At 45.1% G+C, this 25792-nt stretch overlaps 1 protein-coding gene across 1 annotated transcript in view; it reads left to right on the plus strand.

Moving 5' to 3' along the window:
* Positions 1 to 2179: 2179 nt before the first annotated feature.
* Positions 2180 to 25792, plus strand: part of TOMM70 (translocase of outer mitochondrial membrane 70) — a 35845-nt gene continuing 12232 nt past the window's right edge. The window contains exons 1-3 of the mRNA XM_040338689.1: positions 2180 to 2466; positions 19214 to 19387; positions 23189 to 23315. Coding sequence (XP_040194623.1) covers positions 2230 to 2466; positions 19214 to 19387; positions 23189 to 23315 — 538 coding nt within the window. The 5' untranslated portion in view covers positions 2180 to 2229. The remainder of the gene's footprint in view (positions 2467 to 19213; positions 19388 to 23188; positions 23316 to 25792) is intronic.

The raw sequence follows: 25792 nt of genomic DNA on the forward strand, positions 1-25792 counted from the left end.
CTGACCAAAACTACAACTGCAAGCATCTTGCACTATATAGTAGTTCAATTTAGATTATGTTGCAACATGATTGGAGTTGTAGTTTTGGTTTGGGGCAGCTGAAGAACCATATCCAGTAGAACAATAGAGGCCTAGCAGGTGACCCACACACCTATTACCTCCACACCGATTCAAGCAATTCTATGACCCCGCCTCCTATGATTTTGTGGGTGACTGCAGTCACACAGCTGTGGCAATTACAGCCGCAGCCACCCCAAATGATGTACCAGCCCGATTCACCAACAAAATATTACATAAATGAACCCAGCGTCAGACGCTCGGGCAGGTCACACACACCACTCTGCAGCTGCTCCAGGTTATGTGGAATATACAGACTGCGCATGGCCAGTTGACCTCCCTGGGTGCGCGAGTAATACCCCATTCACACTATCAGTTTTCCTGCAGGTTTTTCTCTTCAGGTTTACCAAAACCATGTTGCATCTACTCTCAAGGGCTAAAGTAAAATTTGATAGAATTAAAGCGGGAGTTCACCCATTTATTAAATTTTTTTTTTCTCCCCTTAGATTCCTGCTCGTTTTGTCTAGGGGAATTGGCTATTTGTATTAAAATATGAGCAGTACTTACCCATTTTCGAGGTGCATCTTCTTCCGTCGCTTCCGGGTATGGGTCTTCGGGAGCGGGCGTTCCTTCTTGATTGACAGTCTTCCGAGAGGCTTCCGACGGTCGCATCCATCGCGTCACTCGTAGCCGAAAGAAGCCGAACGTCGGTGCAGCTCTATACTGCGCCTGCGCACCGACGTTCGGCTTCTTTTGGAAAATCGTGACGCGATGGATGCGACCGTCGGAAGCCTCTCGGAAGACTGTCAATCAAGAAGGAACGCCCATTCCCGCAACCCATACCCGGAAGCGACGGAGAAGATGCATCTCGTAAACGGGTAAGTACTGCACATATTTTAAAACAAATAGCCGATTCCCCTAGAGAAAACGAGCAGGCATCTAAGGGGGAAAAGTGCCCTCTAAGGGTGAACCCCCGCTTTAAATATAGTGTATGTCTACACGGAGAGTCAGGAGGGGCTAAAGTAAAATTTGATAGAATTAAATATACTGTATGTCTATTAGTACTTTTAAATGAAATCGATTTTAAACAAAAACAGACTAATCAACTCAAAGGGCACAGTACGGTGGGGGGCAGAGGGGCACGGTACACGGAGAGTCAGGAGGGCACAAACTGGGATCAGGAGGGCACAGTACAGGTTCTCTGTGGTGAGGTGGACAACTGATATAAAGCATGCACAGCCCTAAATTGGGAGTGCAGGGTTCAAAGGAAGGAGAAACCCTCTCAGGTTGTCTGTGGTGAGGCGCACACCTGATATAAAGCATGCACAGCCCTAAATTGGGAATGCAGGGTGCAAAGGAAGGAGAAACCCTCTCAGGTTGTCTGTGGTGAACGCAGCAGAAAGTGCAGCACTGGGCTTCTGGTACCAAATATTAAACATAATATTGGAAAGGAGATGTTCCCTCAGTTTGTGTGTAGTAAGACAAATGCATTAAATAGGTGATGTGCTGGGCACCTGGTGTAACATAATATTAGGAAGGAGAAAGCCCCTTATGTTGTGTGTGTGAGGCGAGAGAAGTGCAATGCTGGGTGGAACATAATGCATAATATGAGGCAGGAGAAAGCCCCTCAGGCTGTGTGTCGAGGTATATACTGTTAGGAAGGAGAAGCCAGTGTGATATGCACAGCTCTGTGAGGAGCCGCCTGTGTTGCAGTGAGTGCATTGCTGGTGTAACAATGTATAGAAACAATGATCTCACACACATCTATAGGCTGCCTCTCCCCTCCTCCTGCTGCTCTCAGGCTGTGTGGCCAGCAGCACACACACACACACACACCATGGGCAGCCATCTGCCTGCCCACCTCTCCCCCAGCGTCAGACGCTCGAGTAAGTAAGCTAAATTTGCCGTTGCAGAGTCAATGAACACATGTTACTCACCACGCTTCAGCTGCTTTACTACTGCGCATACAGGTCTACGCTAATAGCGTAGACTCGCGCTGAGACTGATGACGTGTGTATATGTCACATGACATGAGTGAGCCAATGGGATGTGATGGAGGCGGACCATCACATTTCATGGCAAATCGCATGGCTCCCAGGTCTCCCTGCGTTTCCGGCGCCCCGCCCCCCTCGTCTCTCCCCGTGTGTCCGCAGCTGCAGGGACGGATTCATCATGGCCGCCTCCAAGCCTGTGGAGCCGCAAGGAGGGCCCGGGATCCCGCACTGGAAGCTGGCCCTGGCCGTAGGGGCTCCGCTGCTTCTTGGAGCAGGGGCGGTGTATCTATGGAGCCGGCACAGGTCCAACAAGAAGGACAGCCAGAGGAGGACACCGGAGGGGAGGGCCAGCCCGGTACCCAGCGGAGGAGCAGGGAGCACCGCCAATCCCGAGGCCAATCCCCCGCCGGAGATGGTGAGAGGCGTGGGGGGAGGGGAGACATGACTGAGCCCTGATCATAGGATGACCCTGACTGCATGGAGTGTGTGTCCTTGTGTGACTGCATGGAGTGTGTGTCCTTGTGTGACTGCATGGAGTGTGTGTCCTTGTGTGACTGCATGGAGTGTGTGTCCTTGTGTGACTGCATGGAGTGTGTCCTTGTGTGACTGCATGGAGTACTGATCACACCTGGCTGTGGGCTCTCCAGTGATAGGAATACATCCCATCTCTGTATATGAAGTGTATGGAGAGTATTTCCTGGTTGTTCTGCTCTTTGATTACAATGAAGCCAGCTGCTTTGTCTTTAGGTGTGGGGGAGGGATGAGACCCCTGGACAGGCTGTTCCTGGAGATCCCTCCCCTCTGTATTGTCCTCACAAAGAGTGAAAGAAAATGCTGAAGATCTTCACATGGGGACATCCAGGGATTCTGCTCACTTCCTGTTTTGGATATGAGGCAGGAAGTTGAGGGAAATCTCTTGAATGGGATGAGGGTTTCTCCCTTGAAGAATAAGGCTAGGACTCAGGAATTGGAATAGGAACCTCTCCCAGAGGTCAGAAGGCGGGTCCCCCGAGGTCAATGGTCAAGAGGCATTGCTGACCCACCCCTACCTATGTGTACCGCCTACCCCCCCCAAACTGCAGAGATGTATACTTTACTATTCTCCCTGTTAGATTTAGCGGGCAGCACCTTCTGCCAAGTGTGATCTCTTCAGGTGAATGAGGCTTTGCTACAACTGCGTCCAACGCACGTGGTTGCAGCGCAGTGGTGCTTTAAAAGAAGTAAGTTTTTTTTTTTTGCATAATCATACTTGCCTAGCTGGATGCAGCATCGAACCCCGGCATCTCTGCCCTGAGAACCGAGCCACCGAACATCACTGAGCGGAGCGATGCTGACTGGCAGTCAGCATCTCTCCTGCTCTGATCCTCCACTCTCATTGGAATGCTGAGCTGTGGATGGGCGCGGCTCGCTGAGAGGCTGAGACTGCTATCAGTCCAGGGAACAGGCGGATCCAGACTTAAGTCGGGATAATGGGGTGTCTGGACCGATCTGGGTGACATCAGCAGAGAGCAGACTTCAGACCGATCTCCGCTGATATCGGGTCACAGAAGTGCAAAACGAATTCCACTCCTGTGACCCTTAGGAGAAGCCCAGCCAAACAAGCTCAGGCTGGACTTCTCCTTTAAAGCGGGAGTTCACCCATTTATTATTTTTTTCTATTTTCCCCTTAGATTCCTGCTCGTTCGGTCTAGGGGAATCGGCTATTTGTATTAAAATATGTGCAGTACTTACCCGTTTTCGAGATGCATCTTCTTCCGTCGCTTCCGGGTATGGGTCTTCGGGAGCGGGCGTTCCTTCTTGATTGACAGTCTTCCGAGAGGCTTCCGACGGGCGCATCCATCGCGTCACTCGTAGCCGAAAGAAGCCGAACGTCGGTGCGGCTCTATACTGCGCCTGCGCACCGACGTTCGGCTTCTTTCGGAAAATCGTGACGCGATGGATGCGACCGTCGGAAGCCTCTCGGAAGACTGTCAATCAAGAAGGAACGCCCATTCCCGAAGCCCATACCCGGAAGCGACGGAGAGGATGCATCTCGTAAACGGGTAAGTACTGCACATATTTTAAAATAAATAGCCGATTCCCCTAGACAAAACGAGCAGGAATCTAAGGCTAAAAAGTGCCCTCTAAGGGTGAACCCCCGCTTTAAGTCGGGATGATGCGGTGTCTGGACCGATCTGGGTGACATCAGCAGAGAGCAGACTTTAGACCGCTCTCCGCTGATATCGGGTCACAGAAGTGCAAAACGAATTCCACTCCTGTGACCCTTAGGAGAAGCCCAGCCAAACAAGCTCAGGCTGGACTTCTCCTTTAAAGAGAAAGTAAACTCTTAATTAAAAAAAAAAAAACACCCTGCAAGAGACAGGCATAATGAGCTAGTGAGGATGTCACTCACTCCCCTAACACGGCTCTTTAAATGGACAACACGCACCGTTTGGAAATATTTACTCAAGTAACAGCTGGTGATATTTGGGAGATATGTACGGTACCTACAGGTACGTTTTATTATAGATTTACATATAGGTACAATATAAACAAAAGCAGTGTACTCCCGCTTGGAGCAGCACTTCAGTCTGGACACATCGGACTGACCTTGTAATAGAGGTTCGATGTGTACTCTTATTCTGCACATCATATTCCGTTATCTTTTGTAACGTCTCTTACAACAGTGGTGGCAATGTTGGTGGTTCTTATAAATATTGTCACCCCGTGTGTGTCAGATGGACACGTCATTCTTACTTTCTATGATATATCTTTTATTTGCTTGACAAAATGTAAAAAAAAAAGTTTATAATAAAAAATTGGGTAAGCAGGATTGTTACAGGAAGTAACTGCAGGTAAGCGGATGATGTCATCGGGGCCACCTGGGCCGTTCCTTCCGAGTCCTGTAATGTAAATGGCAGATGATTCTGTCCACTTAAGACATGGGGATCAGTTCTCCATCTTCTTGGCGGATCGGATGGCATTTGGGTGTAAATGGACAGGTGGTCCGTTTTTATATCCAACTGCCCATTGAGGAGAGCATCTGTGTCCGCTCTGCATAAGCGGAATGTACACAGACCAGCCATGCCCGCTGAACAGACGGACTGCAATGCACCACAGTGTGTTGTGGTGCACTGTGTTAACATGAAGTTGGCTGTGTGTAAATCCAACATGTCTGTATTTTTATGCAGTAGACCGCACCTCACTGCGGTGAGGATTGGGAAAGAGATGGTTTTTCCATGTGCCTTAAAGGGGTTGTAAAGGTTTGTTTTTTCTTTAAGCTAGTGCATTGTTGGTTCACTTACCTTTTCCTTCGATTTCCCTTCTAAATGTTTTTTTTCTTTGTCTGAATTTTTCACTTCCTGTTCTCCCCAGTAAGCTGTTAAGTAAGCTATTCTGGCTGACTTTCTACCGCTCGGATGATGGTGGAAAGCTTACTGAGGAGAAATAGGAAGTGAGCAATTCAGACAAAGAAAAAAAACATTTAGAAGGGAAATCGAAGGAAAAGGTTAGTGAACCAACAATGCACTAGCTTAAAGGAACCTATTTAGAAAATAAAAAAAAACCTTTACAACCCCTTTAAGCCGGCTATAGACAGTTCAAAACTCAGCTAGTTCAGCAGGAACCGGCTGAGATTCGAACCATGTATGGGCAGGCTGAATGTACCCAAGTTGAGCAACCTGACGGATTTTTTTATGCGTTTATTGCTAGCGGCTATTATTCTGTTGAGCATGCAATGACAGGTGCAGGCAGTGTGAACGAGCCCTATTTTTTTTTTTTTTTCAGCCAGCGGGCCAAACGGAAAAAAGAGGATGATGCGTCCGTTCAAACATAGGGGATGGTTGAAGGAATCCCACCCGTCAGGATATTCTGACAGCAGCAATGATCAGCGGCTGCAGAATACAATTGGGGACTAGTTGAATTTGTTGCTCACATTGATTCCAACAGTCAAAATACCACCAATAATGTGTCACAAATGCCTTATAAAGTCACTGTTAGGACAGCGGCTATCTGCTGACCCTCTGCAATGGTACCTTCTGTGTCCTACCCTGACTCCCTACCTTTGGCTCTATTCGGACCTGCGCTGTCACTGTAAACCTCATGCAGTGTGTTGTGGTTCCATTCATTTTAAATGACACTAAAGTGCACCTTCCCTGCAGATCCCAAAATGCATGTGTGTCGCACACCGGATCTGTGCGCCGTGTGGGAAAATATATATTTTGCAGGCCCATTAAAACCTGCATTGTGTGTTTGAAGCCCATTCTGTATGGCAGAAATATGTGTTTACCTGCTGCAACACTCTTCATGATTTCTATGGAATGAGCAGGCTTTTATTTAGAGAATTTGCTGCACTCTGTATATGGTGGAACTATATAGTCACAGATGTGTTGTCAGCCTTTGTGCTGTGATTTGTGAATCTGCTAATATTGACAGGACTGAGCCGTTATCTGATTTGTCTCTTCACTGCGACCTTCACAGGGGTCACTCCATCCTACAGTGATGATTGTGCTGGTGAACTATGACCCGGAAGATGTTACAAATATACAATTACATCTATTCTGCATGTAAGCTCGCCAACCAATGAAATCCGTCAGGTTTTTTTTTTTTTTCAGTAAATCTAAATGTGGGCATTGCCCTAAAATGATTCACTGAATATCGGACATTTGCCCATTCCCTAAATGATTGGAGATCAGATTTCAGATGAGTGTTACTATATTACTGTTCATCCATGCACAGTGACAACTTCAGTGATTATCCGATCCGCATTTATTCCCTCAGAATTCAGTGTGAGGCCCGTGTCACATGAGTCCGATTGTGGCTGGCACACCGATGGTGTCTGAATTTGGGAAATGTTGAAGTGTAATCTGCTTATATTTTGCCTTCCTTGATTCATCTCTTCCCCTTTATTAACATGTTAATGAGGTTTTTAAATATAAGCTTTTCATTACATTCCTTATTTTAAAGGGGTTGTAAAGCCTTGTTTTTAAAATAACAAACATTTATCATACTTGCCTCCACTGTGTAGTTCGTTTTGCACAGAGTGGCCCTAATTATCATCTTCTGGGGTCCCCCAGCAGCGCTTGCGTCTCCTCGCCCGCATCGATAAACCCCCTAGGAGAAGCGCTCATTCTGGGGTTACCCTGCAGGTGTTCTCCCAAGTCCAGCATTTGCGTCCATAGACACAGAATGCAGGACTCGGCTTTGCCCTCCGGTGCCCGTGTCATTGGATTTGATTGATAGCAGTGCAGCCATTCGCTCCCGCTGCTGTCTATCCAATCAAGAGCCGAGAACCCCAGCCAGAGAGGTAGAGTGTGTCTGGTGGAGGAACAAACGGGCTCAGGTGAGTAAAAACTGGGGGGAATGTTCAGTGTCAGAAGTTTTCACCTTAATGCATAGGATACATTAAGGTGGAAAAAAAAACACAAGGGTTTACAACCCCTTTAAACCCAGTGACCTTATTGCTTGTCCTTCTCTATGCAATGCAGGCAGAACATAGCTGGTAGGAGAGGCCATCAGAGTGCTTTTCACATCACTCACTAAAAACTTCAAACCCTACCTCAGTACTCCTCTCAGGATCTGTTGGCTCAGATGCAAGTAGTGGGAGGTGATATGAAATTATCAGAATTCCTTGATGTGTGGCTGTCAGTCTGGAGGCGTTGGGTATTCTTTTTTTTTTTCATTCAAGTTTAAGTTTATTTTCAATAAAAGAAGAGCATACAATTGTATTAAAATAGCAGGACATATGTAAATAGCATACATAAATATAATAAATTAAGTGTATTTTATAACATTTATTCCCATCTTACTAACTTCCTCTCATATCTAGCAATTCCACATTTTCCTCACCATAGGGTAAGGGTAAGGTAGTTTATATAAGCATATAGAATAAAGTAATATAAAGTATTCATTGTTGAAAGGAAAAAAATAAAAAAAAGGAATATCTCTATAATTTAAGGAATCCCTAGGTCCATTAATACCACACAGTATATAAAAAGGAAACGCAATGTGTGTATCAGCCCAAATTATAGAGATTAATCAAAGGAAAAGAATTCCGGATTACCCCAACCTCCCCGACACCCCTAACGGAAGCATTCTGTGTCCCAGAGGCCGAGCCAACCCTCCAATCCTCCCTCCCTCCGGAAATCAATACTTTAACACATCCGTAACTGATAACATATTTTCAAGATCCTCAACAAACCTAAATTCTCCAAAGGCTGGATGGAATTCTTCAATTACCTCAAAATAAACGGATCTTTTGAAAGTAAAACGTATTGCGTTGGGTATTCTTAGGCAGGCTGCATGTGTATGCAGACCACCCTAGGTAATGGCCTCATGTGATGCTGAGCCTCTGTGTTTAAAAGATCTGAAATCCAGCCAATGAAAGGCGTTGGCCAGGAATAGTAAAGCAGGGGAGGGAGATGATGCTAGCAGAAAAATGTCTATCTTAATGCATTCTATACATTACGATAAGCCTTCTGTGTGCAGCAGCCTCTCCAATACTTACCTGAGGTCCACCTAGATCGAGTGATGTTGTAGGAGTGTCTCAGCTGCCCGGGACTCCCCTCCTCATTGGTTGAGACAGCGGCACCATTGGCCCCCCGTCAGCCAGCCAATGAGGGGAGAAAGGGGTGGGACCGGGCTGCGGCTCTGTGTATGAATGGAGTGCCCCCACAGCTGCTTGCTGTGGGGGCACTCATCAGGATGGAGGGACCAGGGCAGCCAAAGAGGTACCTAAAAAGAGGATCTGGGCTGCTCTGTGCAAAACCACTACACAGAACAGGTAATTATTACATATCAAAAAAAGAGACTTTAAATTTCAGCAGTTCTGGGGCTGATATAGAGTCCCTGATGACTGAATTGGCAATCTGACATTGTCATAATACCGTAGCTGCCAATCGCGGCAGACTCCCACTTCCTGCTGCTCCCTGAACAGAGTTGTAGGTACAGAGCACATGGTTGCTGTCAGGACTGGTGCTGTTTCTTCCTGAACTCCACCCTGTAAGGCTGGATTTACACCTAGGCATGTTTAGTGCTTTTTACAATTTGCAGATTTGCACTACAGAATGTGTTCCATAGGAAACCATGTTAAATGGACTGTAGTGCAAATCTGCAAAATGCACTAAAACTGCATAGGTGTGAATCCAGCCCAACCGAGCACAAGGTTACTGTCCGGACAGGAGCTCTCTTCCTGAACTCCACCCTGTAACAGAGCACGTGTCTTACTGCTACAGCCTGAGGCAGCATGGAGTTGTTCTATTACATGGTGTGTGTGTGTTTTTTCTCTTCGTAGTTTTGGTGATAGAATTTAGGTGTGATTTAAAGGAAACTCGTCATTCAAGAAAAACAGAGGCTGCCAGTGTTGATCTCTCCTTTTAAATGCCAGTTACCTGGCTGCCTTTCTGACTCTCTTGCTTCAGTAGCTTATCATTAACCCGGAAAGTCTATAAGGACTTCTGATTTTTCTTATTTTATTTTTTATTTTTTTTAGGGTTGTCCCGGTACCACTTTTTTAGGACCGAGTACAAGTACCGATACTTTTTTTCAAGTAGTCGCCGATACCGAATACCGATACTTTTTTTAAATGTGTCCCCAAATGCAGCCATGTCCCCCCCATATGCAGCCATGTCCCCCACATATGCAGCCATGTCCCTCTAGCCATGTCCCTCACATATGCAGCCATGTCCCTCTAGCCATGTCCCTCACATATGCAGCCATGTCCCTCTAGCCATGTCCTTCACATATGCAACCATGTCCCTCACATATGCAGCAATGTCCCTCTAGCCATGTCCCTCACATATGCAGCAATGTCCCTCTAGCCATGTCCCTCACATATGCAGCCATGTCCTTCACATATGCAACCATGTCCCTCACATATGCAGCAATGTCCCTCTAGCCATGTCCCTCTAGCCATGTCCCTCACATATGCAGCAATGTCCCTCTAGCCATGTCCCTCACATATGCAGCCATGTCCCTCACATATGCAGCAATGTCCCTCTAGCCATGTCCCTCACATATGCAGCAATGTCCCTCTAGCCATGTCCCTCACATATGCAGCAATGTCCCTCTAGCCATGTCCCTCACATATGCAGCCATGTCCCTCTAGCCATGTCCCTCACATATGCAGCCATGTCCCTCACATATGCAGCAATGTCCCTCTAGCCATGTCCCTCGATGCGGCGGCGCGATGCGGCGGCAGCGGCGGGGGGGGAAAGGGGGGGGGAAGTATTCTATTTAGGTATCGGGGGTATTTGCGCGAGTACGAGTACTCCCGCAAATACTCGGTATCGGTCCCGATACCGATACTGGTATCGGTATCTGGACAACCCTAATTTTTTTATTTAAATACTATGCAGCAGCAACAGTTGGTGCTTGGTTTAAATGCCATAGCTGTACACCAAATGCAAACTCTCATTGTAAGGAATAGACCTATTCTTCCTAGGATCTAAGATGCAATACCTACACCAGGTTGCTGATTGGACAATAGCACACTAATGAAGTCACCCTTAAAAAATACTCTCTGCAGTCCCAGACCACTTTCCATAACTTTAGACTATTCAGATTTTAAAAATACTGTCCTGCTAAGGGATGCTCATCCTAGTGGCTGCTCTATCCTTGGAGATGAGGACTGTTTGGGGCAGGCTTCACTCTGTGCACAAATGACCTGCGGGTATCAGAGGAGCAATAATGGGTATTCTTAATCAATTTGTTAAAAATTATGGAATAGTGTTGTTGGACTGCATAGAGTATTTTCCTATTGGTGAACTAATCCTTTAAGCCAGGGGTGGCCAACCAGTGGCCCGCGGAGCCCTCTGATGTGGCCCACGACCTCCTGCTCTGTAATGGTGGGTTGGCAAGCCCAGATCGCAGGTTGCCGACCCGCCATACCACAGCATCAGTGTTGTGAATGAAGCTGGTGGTAGAGGAAGAAAGAGGCTGTGGAGCAGAATCCCATAAGACGATGCTTCCTCTACAGCGCTGGTACCCTTTCGTCTGGGCGGATCGGAGGGCTGTAGCGTAGCCGCGACCTGTCATCCGCCTGCTCTGCTCATTGTGGCCCTCGACTGGTTACCATGTTGTTTAAGTGGCCCTTGCTCTTCAAAAGGTTGGGCACCCCTGCTTTAAGCATTCTTCAGGCCTAAATGTGCTTTTTAAAGGAGTTCCAGGCGGTTTTTATGTTTATTAAAAGTCAGCAGCTACAAAAAGTGATAAAACACTCACCTGGTCCAGCGACGCGCCGGCAGGAGCTCTGCTCCTCTCGCCCCCTCTCCGGCCGGCGTCTTCATTCTTAGTGTGGGCACCCTGCCGTGACGGCTTTCGGCTTCATGGCTGGGCACTCACTGTGCATGCGCGAGTGGCACTGCGCACTGTGATTGGTCAGACGATCGCCTGGAACCTGTCACGTATCCCAGGCGGTATTACGTATCACCTTAGCGGTCCCTGGGCGGAAGGAGGAAGTGGAGCAGGCAGTCCCACTACTCCTGAAGCGCCCCCCCCCCCAAAAAAAATGACATGCCAAATGTGGCATGTAAGGGGGCAAGGAGTGGATTAAGCAGAAGTTCCACTTTTGGGTGGAACTCTGCTTTAACTTGTGCAAAAAAGAAAGTGGCGGTGAAAGGGTTAAAGGCTTAGTTTCGTATAGTACATGGGGGGGGGGGGTTATATTTATAGACAGAACTTGTCACCTATACATTTATTTAGACTAGAAGATTTTTTTCTTATTATTTATTTAAAATGGTCTTGGAATTTCCTCTAAAGGGAAGCGTCTTTACTTACTGGGATATTGGCATTAACTCACCAGAAGCCTCCTTCCGGTTTTCTCGTATTGATTGCGAAATCCATTAACTGATCAAACGTAAACATACTCATTAAATAGGCCGTGTTGTGAAAGGGGAGTCAGTGTGGTTAATGGATATTGTCTAATATATCAGTAGCCACAGCACACGATCCATTTCTGCAGATTCATTCATTTGTTGAGCAGACATTGCAGGGCGAAGGATCTGTATGGTATTTTCTGGAGCTAGAACACGGTGGCATTCAAAAACACTGATCTGATTGATAATGGAATCTATGCTTTGTATGTGTGGGGTGTGTTTTTTTTATTTATTTTTTGCTAAATTTCATAGGTCAAGCAATGTCTGACTGATCCACTTGAACACCAAGTCCACCTCTTGCAGCCAAAGACAAATGCATGCATTTTCTATAGTATTATTATTGCATATGAGCCTGCAAAGCATTGCAACAGCAAACAGTAATCAAGGGTGCGATGCAGAGGCTCCTGCAGACTTCTCCTCCAGCTTCATGTCCATGGGGGGGAGGGGACTGAATGGACTGAGTGTGGTGATCACTGTTCTTGTGTTCCAATAATAACTAAAGTCCCTATATCAAGGTGGCAGACAGGACTTGTACTTTGCTCATTCGCAGATCCCTGTGAATGAATGACGAGGCTGTGTGGACGGAGCCACTCGTAGCCTTTAAAAACGTAATACTTTCATTTCTGAACCTTGATTTGTATCTGAGCACCACACCCATTCCCCATCAGTTATTGACAGTAGGTTCACTTCACGTGATCTGGCACTAGATCTTGGTGAAATGACAGCCGGCAGTCACTGAGGTTTGGTTCACGCCTATGCGGTTTTAGCATGTTTTTGGTTCCATAGACTTCAATGGATGAAAAGCATGTATTGAAAAACGCACATGCAATCTGCAAATCAGGCCTAAAGTATTGATCAGCCCCCAGAATTGTTGCCTTTACTGTATGTGGGTTAAATGCTGTCACTGAAAGAGAGGGACAATGTGGTGAGAAATGGACAGAATCCGCTTACAGATGGAAACTGAGCAGAGATCGGAGCACACAAAAGAAATGAGGCTCTGGTAATGATTCCGGAGATATAAAACACAATAAACCTTCTTCTTTCATTGTCTCTTATGTCATTCTGTAGACTGAGTCTGCTATTTAATCTTGGCTTCAGGGATACAGCTGAATGGTCTGTATTAGGCTGTTTAATTCACCACAACCTTCTCCATCTTGCAGGTCTCAGCTTATTTTAATGGCTTAGAAATTCTCATTATGAAAGGAGAATTTTCTCTTAAAGTGGAGATCCGCCTAAAAAAAATATATTCAAAGCCAGCAGCTACAAATACTGCAGCTGCTGACTTTTAATAAATAGACACTTACCTGTCCAGGTTGCAAGTCGCAATAAAATTGTAGGTGCAAATCGCACTAATCTGCGGCTGGGAAATCACACTGAAGTAGTATTTCAAAGCTTCATCAGTGTGAACCAGGGCTTAAGCTTGGGCACAAAGAACAAAGGTGGTTTACTGGAAAGCACTTGGCTGTCCAGCGATCCAATGTTATCCGCACCTCGGCTACTTCTTCACTAGCCTTCTGGTTTTCTGTGCCAGCATCCTAACTGTGCGCAGCTGGCTATGCGGCTTTCGGCTTCACAGCCAGCTGCATGTGCGTGAGTTGCTCTACGCTTTGTGAATTGTCCTGCAGCCTGTAAAGTGTCCCAGAAGACTGCAGGGAGGAAGGAGGTGTGGAGAACTTCTGTTTGGATCACCTAGGTAATCCGAGTTGGAGTGAGAGCGGGTAACCGCAAGCCAATGCCCCCCCCCAAAAAAATTACTTGCCAAATGTGGAAGGGGAGGAGAACTTAGAGGATCTTCCCTTTTTGGTCCAAGTTCCACTTTTTTTTTTTCTATAACAGAGAAGTCAGAGTTTCACTTTAAATTGAATGAGCAGTGTCTCTTGTGCTGGCGGCTGCTGTCTGAATCTTCAGTCCTCTGCCCCAGGTTCTATGAATTGAGCAGGGGGCGAGCAAAGGGTGGGCAGTTTTACTAGGACTAAACCCCTGCAGCACTTGATTACTGCTGCAGGGATTACTACAAGTTTCTAGACCTGTCATAGGCACTCATGAGGAATGATGCCTACCATTTCCTCTCCTCCATTCATAGAAGCTGTACTATAGCTTTGTGCATTAATCTGCCTGTCCTTCATTGCTTGTCATTGCCTAGACCTGAGTGCCCAAGGTGCAGAATTGGTAACCACTAAGCCACCGTGCTCCCGCATGGGTTGTAAACGGTTTCCCTTTTAGGGCTCATTTACAGCCTTCACAGGGTAATTGTGACATGGCCCTATTCACAGGAGGATATAATTGTTTTGCCATGGCATTTGTATAACCACTTTGGTTTATGGGAGGCATGAAAGCATTGCTCCCGGGCACACATGTAAACGAGGCCTTAAAGGGTTGTAAACCCTCAAGTTTTTTTTTTTTTACCTCTATTACATTCTATGCATTGAGGTAGAAAATAACTCCTGTAATGCTTCAGGGCCCCCGTTTTTACTTGCCTGTACCCCCTCTATCTTGCACTGGGGACGAGCACACCAGCAAAAAACTGTGTCTTGGGTCCTGATTGGATGGATAACAGTGCAGCCATTGGCTCCTGCTTTCTGTGTGAATAGAGGCAAAAGCAGGACACGGGAGGGCGCCCGCATGGAGAGCACAAAGGAGAGCACTTCTCCGACCGGACACTTGAGAAGAGGAGGAACCAGGAGCACCGCTGAGGGACCCCAGAGGAGGAGGATTAGGGCCACTCTGCAAAACCAACTGCACAGCGGAGGCGAGTATGATTCTTTTTTCTTTTTTTTAATCCTGAACAACTCCTACAAGGGGGCGCTGATGGGGTTATGTGTTCCCTGAAGTGTGTTTACAACTGTAGGGGTGTGTGGCTGTAGGTGTGACGTCATCGATTGTGTCCCCCTATAAAAGGGATGACACGATCGATGCAGCCGCCACAGTGAAGAACGGGGAAGCCGTGTTTACACACGGCTCTCCCCGTTCTTCAGCTCCGGGGACCGATCGCGGGTCTCCAGCGGCGATCGGGTCCGCTGGTCCCACGGTCTCGGTCACGAAGCTTCAGACCGGGTCGCGGGAGTGCGCCCGCGACCTACGACTGGGTACTAGTACAGGACGTACATGTGCCCAGCCGTGCCATTCTGCTGACGTATATGTGCAGGAGGCGGTCCTTAAGTGGTTAATAAAGCTGTACTGCAAGTTAAGATCACTTTCTTCTAACCAGGCTTTGGTGATGTGACTGGCTGCTGTGAAATGTTGATGTATCCTCTGCAGCTTGGGCAAGTATTGCCGGCTTTTTCTAATTGTATTGCCATCAGATTGAGGTAGCCATGCCTTCTATTTAAAAGAAACTAATCATAATAGAAGGGGTGCATAGGATCTGTTGCTGCATACTTGGGAAGATTCCAGGGCTGTCATCCTGATCCTGTCTTCACTACCGAGTGTGTCACTGGCCCAAAACATGCATGCAGGACTATAGTAAAGATTTCACTGGTTGCATGCATGCTTCTGTGTTGGTGACTCAGTGGGGATCAAATGAGATCTCTGGAGCTTGTACCTAAATGTTTAAACAGTGGCAGCCCCGATATTTCTATCCTCACAGGTTCAGTTTGTATTGTACCTGCATAGCAGAATGCTGCATAGAGTAGACGGCTCCTCTGAGCACATCTCTATTCCTGTACACTGCGATGGATTATTAGGGCAGATGATTTCCACATTGAATGAAACATTGCTTAATGGATACAAATCTGAGCAATGTTTTAGTGATAACCGGTATTCCTGAGCCAATTAGGTAACTGCTGTGTGTCAGTCTTTCCTAAGTAATTAAGCCTGCGGGCTTAGGTGTAACTTGCTTTCCATCATTCATGCTATGCTTCTTTATTAGGTTTTTTTTTTTTTTTTTTGGCCTGTTTGCCTAGCTAATGGAACGTTCTTCTTGCAGTCTCTTGTATCTGATGTTTATACTGCATTCGCTGGTAATTGATGCAGTAGCTGCCTCTTAGATTTACTTTCCATGCCAGAAGAATGCAGAGTGGTTTGTGCCCATTACAAAGTGCACTGATGGTTGTCTGTCTGCATGCGGTGTCTCTGGTCACCCAGTGTACAGACTTTCCTGATCATTATCACTTTCTTTACTGACCTTATTTTACACTATAATATTTATATCGCTTTAAAAAAGTGTGTGAGAAGGTTTTTATTTAATTTTTTGCCCCTAAACGTTAGTGTTTGTAAACCCTTTACAACCACTTTTACCTACAGGTAAGCCTAGATTAAGGCTTACCTTACCTAAGGCTTACCTTTTTTAACATTTTTGATCCATTGGAAAATAAAATTAAAAATTATTTAAAAACCGCTAATGCAGAAAAACGCTATTGCAAAAACATTAAAAGACACACTGCAAAGCTACTGGCCTGTTTAACGTTTTTTTAACGTCCAGTGACGGCTAAAAATTGGCATATAAATATCTGTGGCTTTCAGGCTTCATAAGCTACACTGGAAATAAATGCTGAGTGGTATAACTAGATGTTATCTATTACTGATGTCATGTTAGGTGAAAGTTCATGTTTTTCTCACTTGTGTGCAGGTAGTTGCACTGCATTGCTGAGCCTCGGCTCATGGAGGAGTGAGGTTACCTGCAATACATTCACTGATATATGGGAAGCATGTATGGACTTCAGTTCTGATTCTGGGAAGGAGTTCATTCAATAAAACTTGGTATTTATCAGCAATGGAGGAACAAGGAGATCTTTCTAAAGAACCACTACTTCACAAGGAATGCGATGGCCAAAGCAAATAAAAGTGGGCATATGGGGCAACACTGCCTCGTTTTTAGATAAATGATTTACTTTAATATATGGGTAATAGGTTGAGTACAAAGGGTCCCTTTACACCATAGTCACAAATGGATGATAATTATTTTAACCACTTCCCGACCTCCTCATGTACATATACGTCAGCAGAATGGCACGGACAGGCACAAGCACGTACCTGTACGTCCTCTGCTTGACGTGGGTGGGGGGTCCGATCGGGACCCCCCCCCGGTACATGCGGAGGTCGGGTCCGCTCGGGGAGCGATGCGGCTATTTGTTTACAGCCGCTCCGTCGCGATCGCTCCCTGGAGCTGAAGAACGGGGAGAGCCGTGTGTAAACACGGCTTCCCCGTGCTTCACTGTGGCGGCGCATCGATCGAGTGATCCCTTTTATAGGGAAGACTCGATCGATGGTGTCAGTCCTACAGCCACACACACAAAGTAATCCCCAAATGTTACAGCGCCCCCTGTGTTTAACTCCCAAACTGCAACTGTCATTTTCACAATAAAGAATGCATTTTAAATGCATTTTTTGCTGTGAAAATGACAATGGTCCCAAAAATGTGTCAAAATTGTCAAGTGTCCGCCATAATGTCGCAGTCACGAAAAAAATCGCTGATCGCCGCCATTACTAGTAAAAAAAATAAAAATGCAAAAAAACTATCCCCCTATTTTGTAAACGCTATAAATTTTGCGCAAACCAACCGATAAACGATTATTGCGATTTTTTTTTTTTACCAAAAATAGGTAGAAGAATATGTATCGGCCTAAACTGAGGAAAAAAAAAAGTTGTATATATATTTTTGGGGGATATTTATTACAGCAAAAAGTAAAAAATATTGAATTTTTTTTAAAATTGTCGCTCTATTTTTGTTTATAGCGCAAAAAATAAAAACCGCAGAGGTGATCAAATACCACCAAAAGAAAGCTCTATTTGTGGGGAAAAAAGGACGCCAATTTTGTTTGGGAGCTACGTCGCACGACCGCGCAATTGTCTGTTAAAGCGACGCAGTCCCGAACTGTAAAAACCCCTTGGGTCTTTAGCCAGCATATTGGTCCGGGGCTTAAGTGGTTAAAGAAATAGCCTCATTTTTTCAGGAAGTAAACATTTAACCTGGCGCGTGTTGAGATTGTAGTTCCCCCATTTTGCCATAGGGGGGCACAGTCTGATGTCTGTTGGTCAGGTACGGACAGCCGTCTGATACACGGATTGGATGGGTTCGAAAACCTTATTCAGGCATTTACATTTTTGATCAGCTGGCATTGCAGATGTCTGCAGTTTTTAATTCTCAACTCTCTCCTTTCTCCAGTCATTCATTGCCACCTTTCATGTTTGGGGAACACTGACCAGGAAAAATGGCTGGGTATAGCCCCTTAGTGTCTGGGTATAGCCCCTTAGTTATGGCCAACCACATGGGGGAATTATTTCTGGATTTTTATGGTGCTGTAAAGGTGTATACTGGCCCGTTCTGTCATTTCAGGTTCCGCTCTTCAGTGTATGGGTTTTACAGAATTAGCTGATTGTTAGTCCACAACAGTGAGCTTGCAAAGTATTTTCTATTAAAGTGGTTCTAAAGCCTAAAGGGTTTTTTGACCATAATGCATTCTTTGCATTAACCACTTGCCGACCAGCCATAGTATATATATACTGTGGCAGGTCGATTGTATTGCACCAAACGATGTACCTGTATGTCGTCTTGTATACTAGATACTGCGGGTCCAGCGGACTCTCTGTACGTCGGCCATCCACAATCACAGTATTTTTACAGATTCTCCCCACCCCTTGTTACTTATCTGAGCCCATTCCTGATACAGGAATGTGCACGAGAGTCTATCCAGACTGTCCCTGCTCACTGGGCAGATTGATAATAGCAAGAGTCATTGGCTCCCACTGCTGGCAATCAAGTCCTGTGACGAGAGGGCGGGGCCAAACCACCCAGTCTGTCAATAGAGGCAGACAGGGTGGTTCGGGAGCGAGGATGTACAAGTGCACCCATGGGAAGTGGCTTCCTATTGGGGGAGCGCTGGCGGGGACCTCAGAAAAGGATCGGGGCTGCACTGTGCAAAACCATTGCACAAAGCTGGTAAGTATGTTTGTTATTTTAGTAGGAAAAAAAGGAAGCTTGAATATTACTTTAATCTTTCATCCAAGACATTTTAAGTTCAGCTGCAAATTCTCTTTATCCACCTTTCTATTCGGGTTTAATCTCCACATCTCATATCATTCATGTTGTGTCCACAGACTAGAACTGCGTTTAATTTTAAATACAACTTTGTAGTATAACCGTCTAACAAAACAATCCAACCAGAGTATGTACAGTCAAGTAGAGACATTCTCCATTCTTCTTGGTAAATGTAAAGAGGATTGTGTGATAAAACTATAATGTGTAGTGCCAAGAATATCACATGTATCAGCCATGGTCTTCTTTTTAATCACTGCTCTGCTAAGGAAACTGTCCCTATAAATAAAATGAGTGTGAATCAAGCATTACATGTATTTTCCTTTTTGTTTTCCTAGAGCCCCCTGGAAAAAGCACAAGCAGCAAAGAACAAGGGTAACAAATATTTTAAAGCTGGAAAATACGAACAAGCCATCCAGTGTTACACTGAAGCCATCGGTCTTTGTCCAGTGGAGAAGAAAGTGGATTTGTCTACCTTCTACCAGAACCGAGCGGCAGCGTATGAGCAGCTGGTGAGTAAACACGGGGGATACAGGCTAGGACATTGTTTCTTCAGATCTGAGATCTGTTCTATAGAATACCTCATAAGGTACTATGATCACATTATATAATGATGGCCCCAATACTCTATTTCAGTTTTGCTGGTTGGCACTGCATCTTTATACTGAGGAATGCCATGTTTGATTAACCTTGTAATGCATAGAGAAAGCTTACTGGCTCTGAATTCACCTGAGATTTTTGATACAAGGACCTGTATGTGGTAACAGCTGATATTACATGTCTAGGGTATTGGGTTATCTTCAGGTGATGCTCTTTATATCAGAATATAACATGATGCCACACAATTTGGTTACAAAAAGTAAATGCAGGTAATGCTTTTTTAACTAACCTAACTCAAATTTTTTGGGGGTGCAAGCTTTCGGACAGAGCCTAGAGTAAGGGGCCCTGTGAATTAAAATGGATCTGAACCCCCCCCCCCCCCCCAAATAGAACTATAGGCTACATTTTTTTTTTTTTTTTTTTTTTTTTTTTTGATAGATTAACCACTTCCATACCAGGTACTTACGCAGCTTCCCGCCCAAGCCAATTTTCAGCACTGTCGCACTTTGAATGGCAATTGCGCGGTCATGCTACACTGTACCCAAACAAAATTGGCGTCCTTTTTTCCCCACAAATGGAGCTTTCTTTTGGTGGTATTTGATCACCTCTGCGATTTTTTTTTTTTTTTTTTTTTTTTTTTTTTTTTTTTTTGCGCAACAACTAAAAAAAGGCTGAAAATTTGGAAAAAAAATTACGTTTTTATTTTTTTCTGTTAATTTTTTTGTAAATAAGTTTTCTCTTTCACTTACGGGCACTGATATGGCGGCACTAATGGGCACCGATGAGATGGCACTGATGGACATCGATGAGGTAGTACTGACGGGCACAGATGAGGTGGCACTGATTGGCGGCGCTGGTATGCGGCACTGATGGGCACACATAGGCAGCACTGATGGGCACACATAGGCGGCACTGATGGGCACACATAGGCGGCACTGATGGGCACACATAGGCGGCACTGATGGGCACACATAGGCGGCACTGATGGGCACACATAGGCGGCACTGATGGGCACACATAGGCGGCACTGATGGGCACACATAGGCGGCACTGATGGGCACACATAGGCGGCACTGATGGGCACACATAGGCGGCACTGATGGGCACACATAGGCGGCACTGATGGGCACACATGGGCGGCACTGATGGGCACACATAGGCGGCACTGATGGGCACACATGGGCGGCACTGATGGGCACTCATGGGCGGCACTGATGGGCACTCATGGGCGGCACAGATGGGCACTCATGGGCGGCACTGATGGATACTTATGGGTGGCACAGATGGGCACTGCTAGGTGGGCACTGGGCATGGATGGGCACTGTGGGGTGGCGCTGATGGACACTGGGGTGGCGCTGATGGACACTGGGGTGGCGCTGATGGACACTGGGGTGGCGCTGATGGACACTGGGGTGGCAGCACTGATTGTTGCCAGTCAGTGCCCATTTGTGGGCACTGACTGGCATCTTTTTTCTTTGTTTTTTTTTTTTTATTTATTTTTTAGACTTTTTTTTTTCTGTCTTCTTTTTTTTTTTTTTTTTTTGCCCACCCTGGTGCTCCAGGGTGGGCATCCCTGGTGGTCCAGTGTGGCGATCCGAGGGGGGGCTGCGCTGATAAACAATCAGCGCGAACCCCCCCTGTCAGGAGAGCCGCCGATCGGCTATCCTCTACTCGCGTCTGTCAGACGCGAGTGAGGAAGAGCCATCGGCGGCTCTTCCTGTTTACATCGTGATCAGCCGTGGTTGGACACGGCTGATCACGTGGTAAAGAGTCTCCGCTGGAGGCTCTTTACCGAGATCAGAAATGCAGGGTGTCAGACTGACACCCCGCCTCACCGATCGCCGCGATGCGCGCCCCCACGGGCGCGCGCGGCATGAAATCCTGCAGGACGTTCTAGAACGTCCTGTCAGGATTTCATAACCACTTCCCGGACGTAAATCGGCCATAGGCCGGGCGGGAAGTGGTTAAGGGGAGCGTCATAACCTCCATCAGTTTTATTTTTTGCCATCTATGTCCCATTGTGGAGATTTTCCCTTACTTCCTGTTCCATAGCTAAAACGGGAAGTGAAAGGAAATCCCTGCAAGTTAAAGCGGAGTTCCGGACACAATTTGACTTTTTAAATATAAATACCCCTGTAATACACAAGCTTAATGTATTCTAGTAAAGTTAGTCTGTAAACTAAGGTCAGTTTTGTTAGGTTGTTACAGCATTTAGACACTTTATAAAATAGAAATTGACTGGGGCCATCTTAAGTGTGGGCATCATGAAGCCAGACTGTATGACTTCCTGGATTTCAGCCTTGCAGATCTCGCACATGCTCAGTGCTGCACAAGCAGTGTAATTGGTTTCAGATCAGGTTTCAGCACCTGTGCTGTCCAAGTCACATGATTCTTTGAGACTGGGGAGTGCACAGACTCCTGGAAAGTTACACCCACTACATTCCCAGGAGTCTGTGCGGTGTAGGTTAGAAAGCTTAAGCACCTAGGTGCAGGAAGTGGGAAGATTAACTATTCTGCCTAGCAACAACACTTTGAAGGCATCTAAAAAAAATTTTTCTTAAAGGACTAATGAATTTTTTTTAAAACTACTGATATAATGTTATATTTATGGGTGGAACTCCACTTTAAGTAAATCCTTTGTAGGCTCCCCAGCCCATGTCACCAGGAACTAGTGTCCCCATTGGAGGATTTCCCCTCTTACTTTTTTGTGCGCAACTTTTGACCCTTGTTCGTATTGAATGCGGCTTTGAAATAGTGCGACTTTATCTGAAATTACACAATTTCAAAGCTGCCATGTCAGTGCGACTTGGAAGACATGTGCGACTTTGCACAGATGTCTATGCAAGTTGCACCTGAAATCGCTGAAAGTAGAGCAGGAACTACTTTTTCAAATTGGTGCGGGACAGCAAAGTCAGCGTCGCACCGATTTGAACAGTGCCATTGCCAACTATAGGGTGTGGTTTGACCAGTCAAATCGCATGACAAGTCGCTCCAGTGTAAACAGGCTTACTTTCCCTTTCAACGATAATGGTAAACAGGACAGATAGAGAGGGTGAACCAACAGCAGAGACAGTAAAAAACGAAATAAACTCTTAACTCTTCTCTATATAGAACTTAAAAAAAAAATATTAAGTTTTGCCTTTTTTGTTGTACTGTAAACTGAAAATCATGCCAAAATGGGGATAAAATATTTTATGCATAAACTAAAGCATTGTAAATACCTTTTTTTTTTTTTTTTTTTTTTTTTTTTTTTTTTCATAGTTCATAAACGGTCATATCATCGGTACTAGGGTTGTACCGATACTAGTATCGGTACCGATTCCGAGTATTTGCGAGTACTTGTACTCCCTGGGGGGGGGGGGGGACATGGCTGGATATGGGGGGGGACATGGCTGCATCTGTGGGGGGACATGGCTGCATCTGTGGGGGGACATGGCTGCATCTGTGGACACATTTAAAAAAAAGTATCGGTATCGGCGAGTACTTGAAAAAAAGTATTGGTACTTGTACTCGGTCCTAAAAAAGTGGTATCGGGACAACCCTAATCGGTACAGTCTGCTGTATCCTAGGCTTAGAGGTGTGGGGGTTGGAGCGTCCTTATGATGATCAGCCAGTCCTTAATATGAAGTTCAATAAATGTGATTGTTTTATCAAGAAATGCTGGTTGTTAAGGCAGCGCTGTTTTATGACTTTTTTGTATTTATTTTTTATAGCAAACGTGGAAAGAAGTGGTCCAAGACTGTACGAAAGCAGTGGAACTGAATCCCAAGTATGTGAAGGCGCTCTTCCGGCGGGCCAAAGCACATGAAAGACTTGAAAACAAGAAAGAATGTCTTGAAGGTACACACAGATTTGTGGTGGCTAGTGTCTGACCTGAATCAATCTTTCGTAATCTTCAGATACCTGCTTTGATAGGTAGAGGAGTGGTGTGATCGACTGAGCTTTGATTTTACTAAGTGTGAAAGCTGTAAGTGAAAAATAGCTGGTGGTACACCGAAAATTCAGGATGCACTTGGGCAAAAACCGAAATGGACAGTTTAAAAAAAAAATCTATATCAACTTTTTAATATTTTTTTTTTAAGCAGTTTTACGTTAAAGGGGTTGTAAAGACAAAAATATTTTCCTCTTAAATCAAAGTCTGACAGTAGCTGATAAAGTAAAAAGTAATGTTTTGCATTATAACTAGTTTGATACCTGTTGAAATGGAGCGGTTTTATTCACCTCCGTCACTCCTGAATCATTATTCTCACTGACTTCCTGGTTTGCGGTGCGCATTCATTCTTGCTACATCACAGCCTAATGGGAACAACAGTTCCCATTAGGCTTAGCCTCCATGCCTGTGAGGGATAAGAGAGCATCTTCACGCAGGGCTGTAGTCATAGGGAGGGGGTGAGCACATTCTGCTTTCCACCATGCAAAACGGCTCAGATGCTGGTGGAAAGCAAGAAGAGGAGAGACAGGAAATGGCATTTTCAAACCTGGATTACTGTATTTTGGAGGTCAAAAGGAAAAACGAGGTAAGTGATATTCAAATGCTCTAGCTTACAGCAATCAATTGATCTAATAAAAAACAAACCTTTAGTGTTCCTTTAAACTTTTCTTGCGCTTTTTTTTTTTTTTTTTTTTTTTAGAAAACAGCGTCCCTTTAAATTCTATGTATGTCTTCACACTGGTTCGTTGACCCATGACAATCGCGTGCATTTTTCAGTGGCCTTTATCGGTACCTTTTTTTGATAACCCTATTGTTGGCCAATATATACAGTAGGCGCATCTCTAAAAAAAACTTCAAAATAACATTTTAGACCAGATTGCTTATTAGTTTTGCATGCCTTAGATTTTTACCTTTTTGCAAAAAGGTGCAATTTTAAAATTTAGTAATTTTATTTAATAACTCAATACAGTGTGTGTTTTTGGTTTTTATATATATATATATATATATATATATATAATATATATATATATATATATATATATATATATATATATATATATATATATATATATATTTTAGTAGAATTTTGAAGTTTTGCTGTCCGCTAATAATGATTTTAGTGTTTTTTTGCAAAAATATTGCTTTCCATAAATGTTTGCGCAAATATCACAGGGCCTAAAAAATCATTAGCACTTTTGTATTCTACTGATCCTATGCTTCCAGAAGATGTATGGTTTGTGGGGATCTTTAAAGTGGAGGTTCACCCTATAAAACATTTCTAACACTACATCCAGCCCAGTCCTGCATATAAAATGACACTGACCTTTTTTTTTTCTTTGCCGTAGATAGCGTTTAGCCGTGGAATTCACCGCGGCTTCTGGGTAGGGAATCCCGCGGGAGTTGACGTTCCTATTGTCATGCCAATTGATTGACATTCTAAACGACGGTGCACACAGCGCATCACGACTTGCCGAAGGAAGCTTGGGTCGGCTCTATTCGGCGCCTGCGCACCGGCGCCGAATAGAGCCGAGCTTCTTTCGGGAAGTCGTGACGCGCTGTGTGTGCCGTCGTTTAGCATGTCAGTCAATTGGCATGACAATAGAAACGCCCACTCCCGCGGGATTCCCTACCCGGAAGCCGCGGTGAATTCCACGGCTTAACGCTATCTACGGCAAAGAAAAAAGGTCAGTGTAATTTTATATGCAGGACTGGGCTGGATGTAGTGTTTAGAATTTTTTTATAGGGTGAACCTCCACTTTAACAAGCTCTGAAAGCTGCAAGTGGGGAAAAAAAAAATACACTCAAAGAACTACAAAAATGGTTTGGCAACCTGAATTTAATAGTGGAGCGCAGGTCCTGGCAGCAAAAAGTTTAACCACTTAAGACCCGGACCAAAATGCAACTAAAAGGCCAGGTTTTGCGATTCGGCACTGCGTCGCTTTAACAAACAATTGCGCGGTCGTGCGACGTGGCTCCCAAACAAAATTGGCGTCTTTTTCCCCCCCCACAAATAGAGCTTTCTTTTGGTGGTATTTGATCACCTCTGCGGGGTTTTTGTTTGCGCTATAAACAAAAATAGAGCGACAATTTCGAAAAAAATTCTATATTTTTTGCTATAATAAATATCCCCCAAAAATATTAAAAAAAACTTTTTTTTTTCCTAGGTTGAGGCAGATACGTATTCTTCTACCTATTTTTTTTTTCAGGGGAGGCGGTCCTTAAGTGGTTAAAGCCTAACTCCAGTTTTTTAGTGAAGTTTTAAAGTGGTTCATTTTGGACCAAGCTGGCCCAAACTATCAATTTACTACACTAACAGATCCAGCGGCTATGTATGCTGCATAAACAGTAGCATCAGCTACATACAGTACACAGCGCTGTGTTCTGG

This window comes from Rana temporaria, chromosome 2 (genome assembly GCF_905171775.1).
Source record: "Rana temporaria chromosome 2, aRanTem1.1, whole genome shotgun sequence".
NCBI lineage: Eukaryota > Metazoa > Chordata > Amphibia > Anura > Ranidae > Rana > Rana temporaria.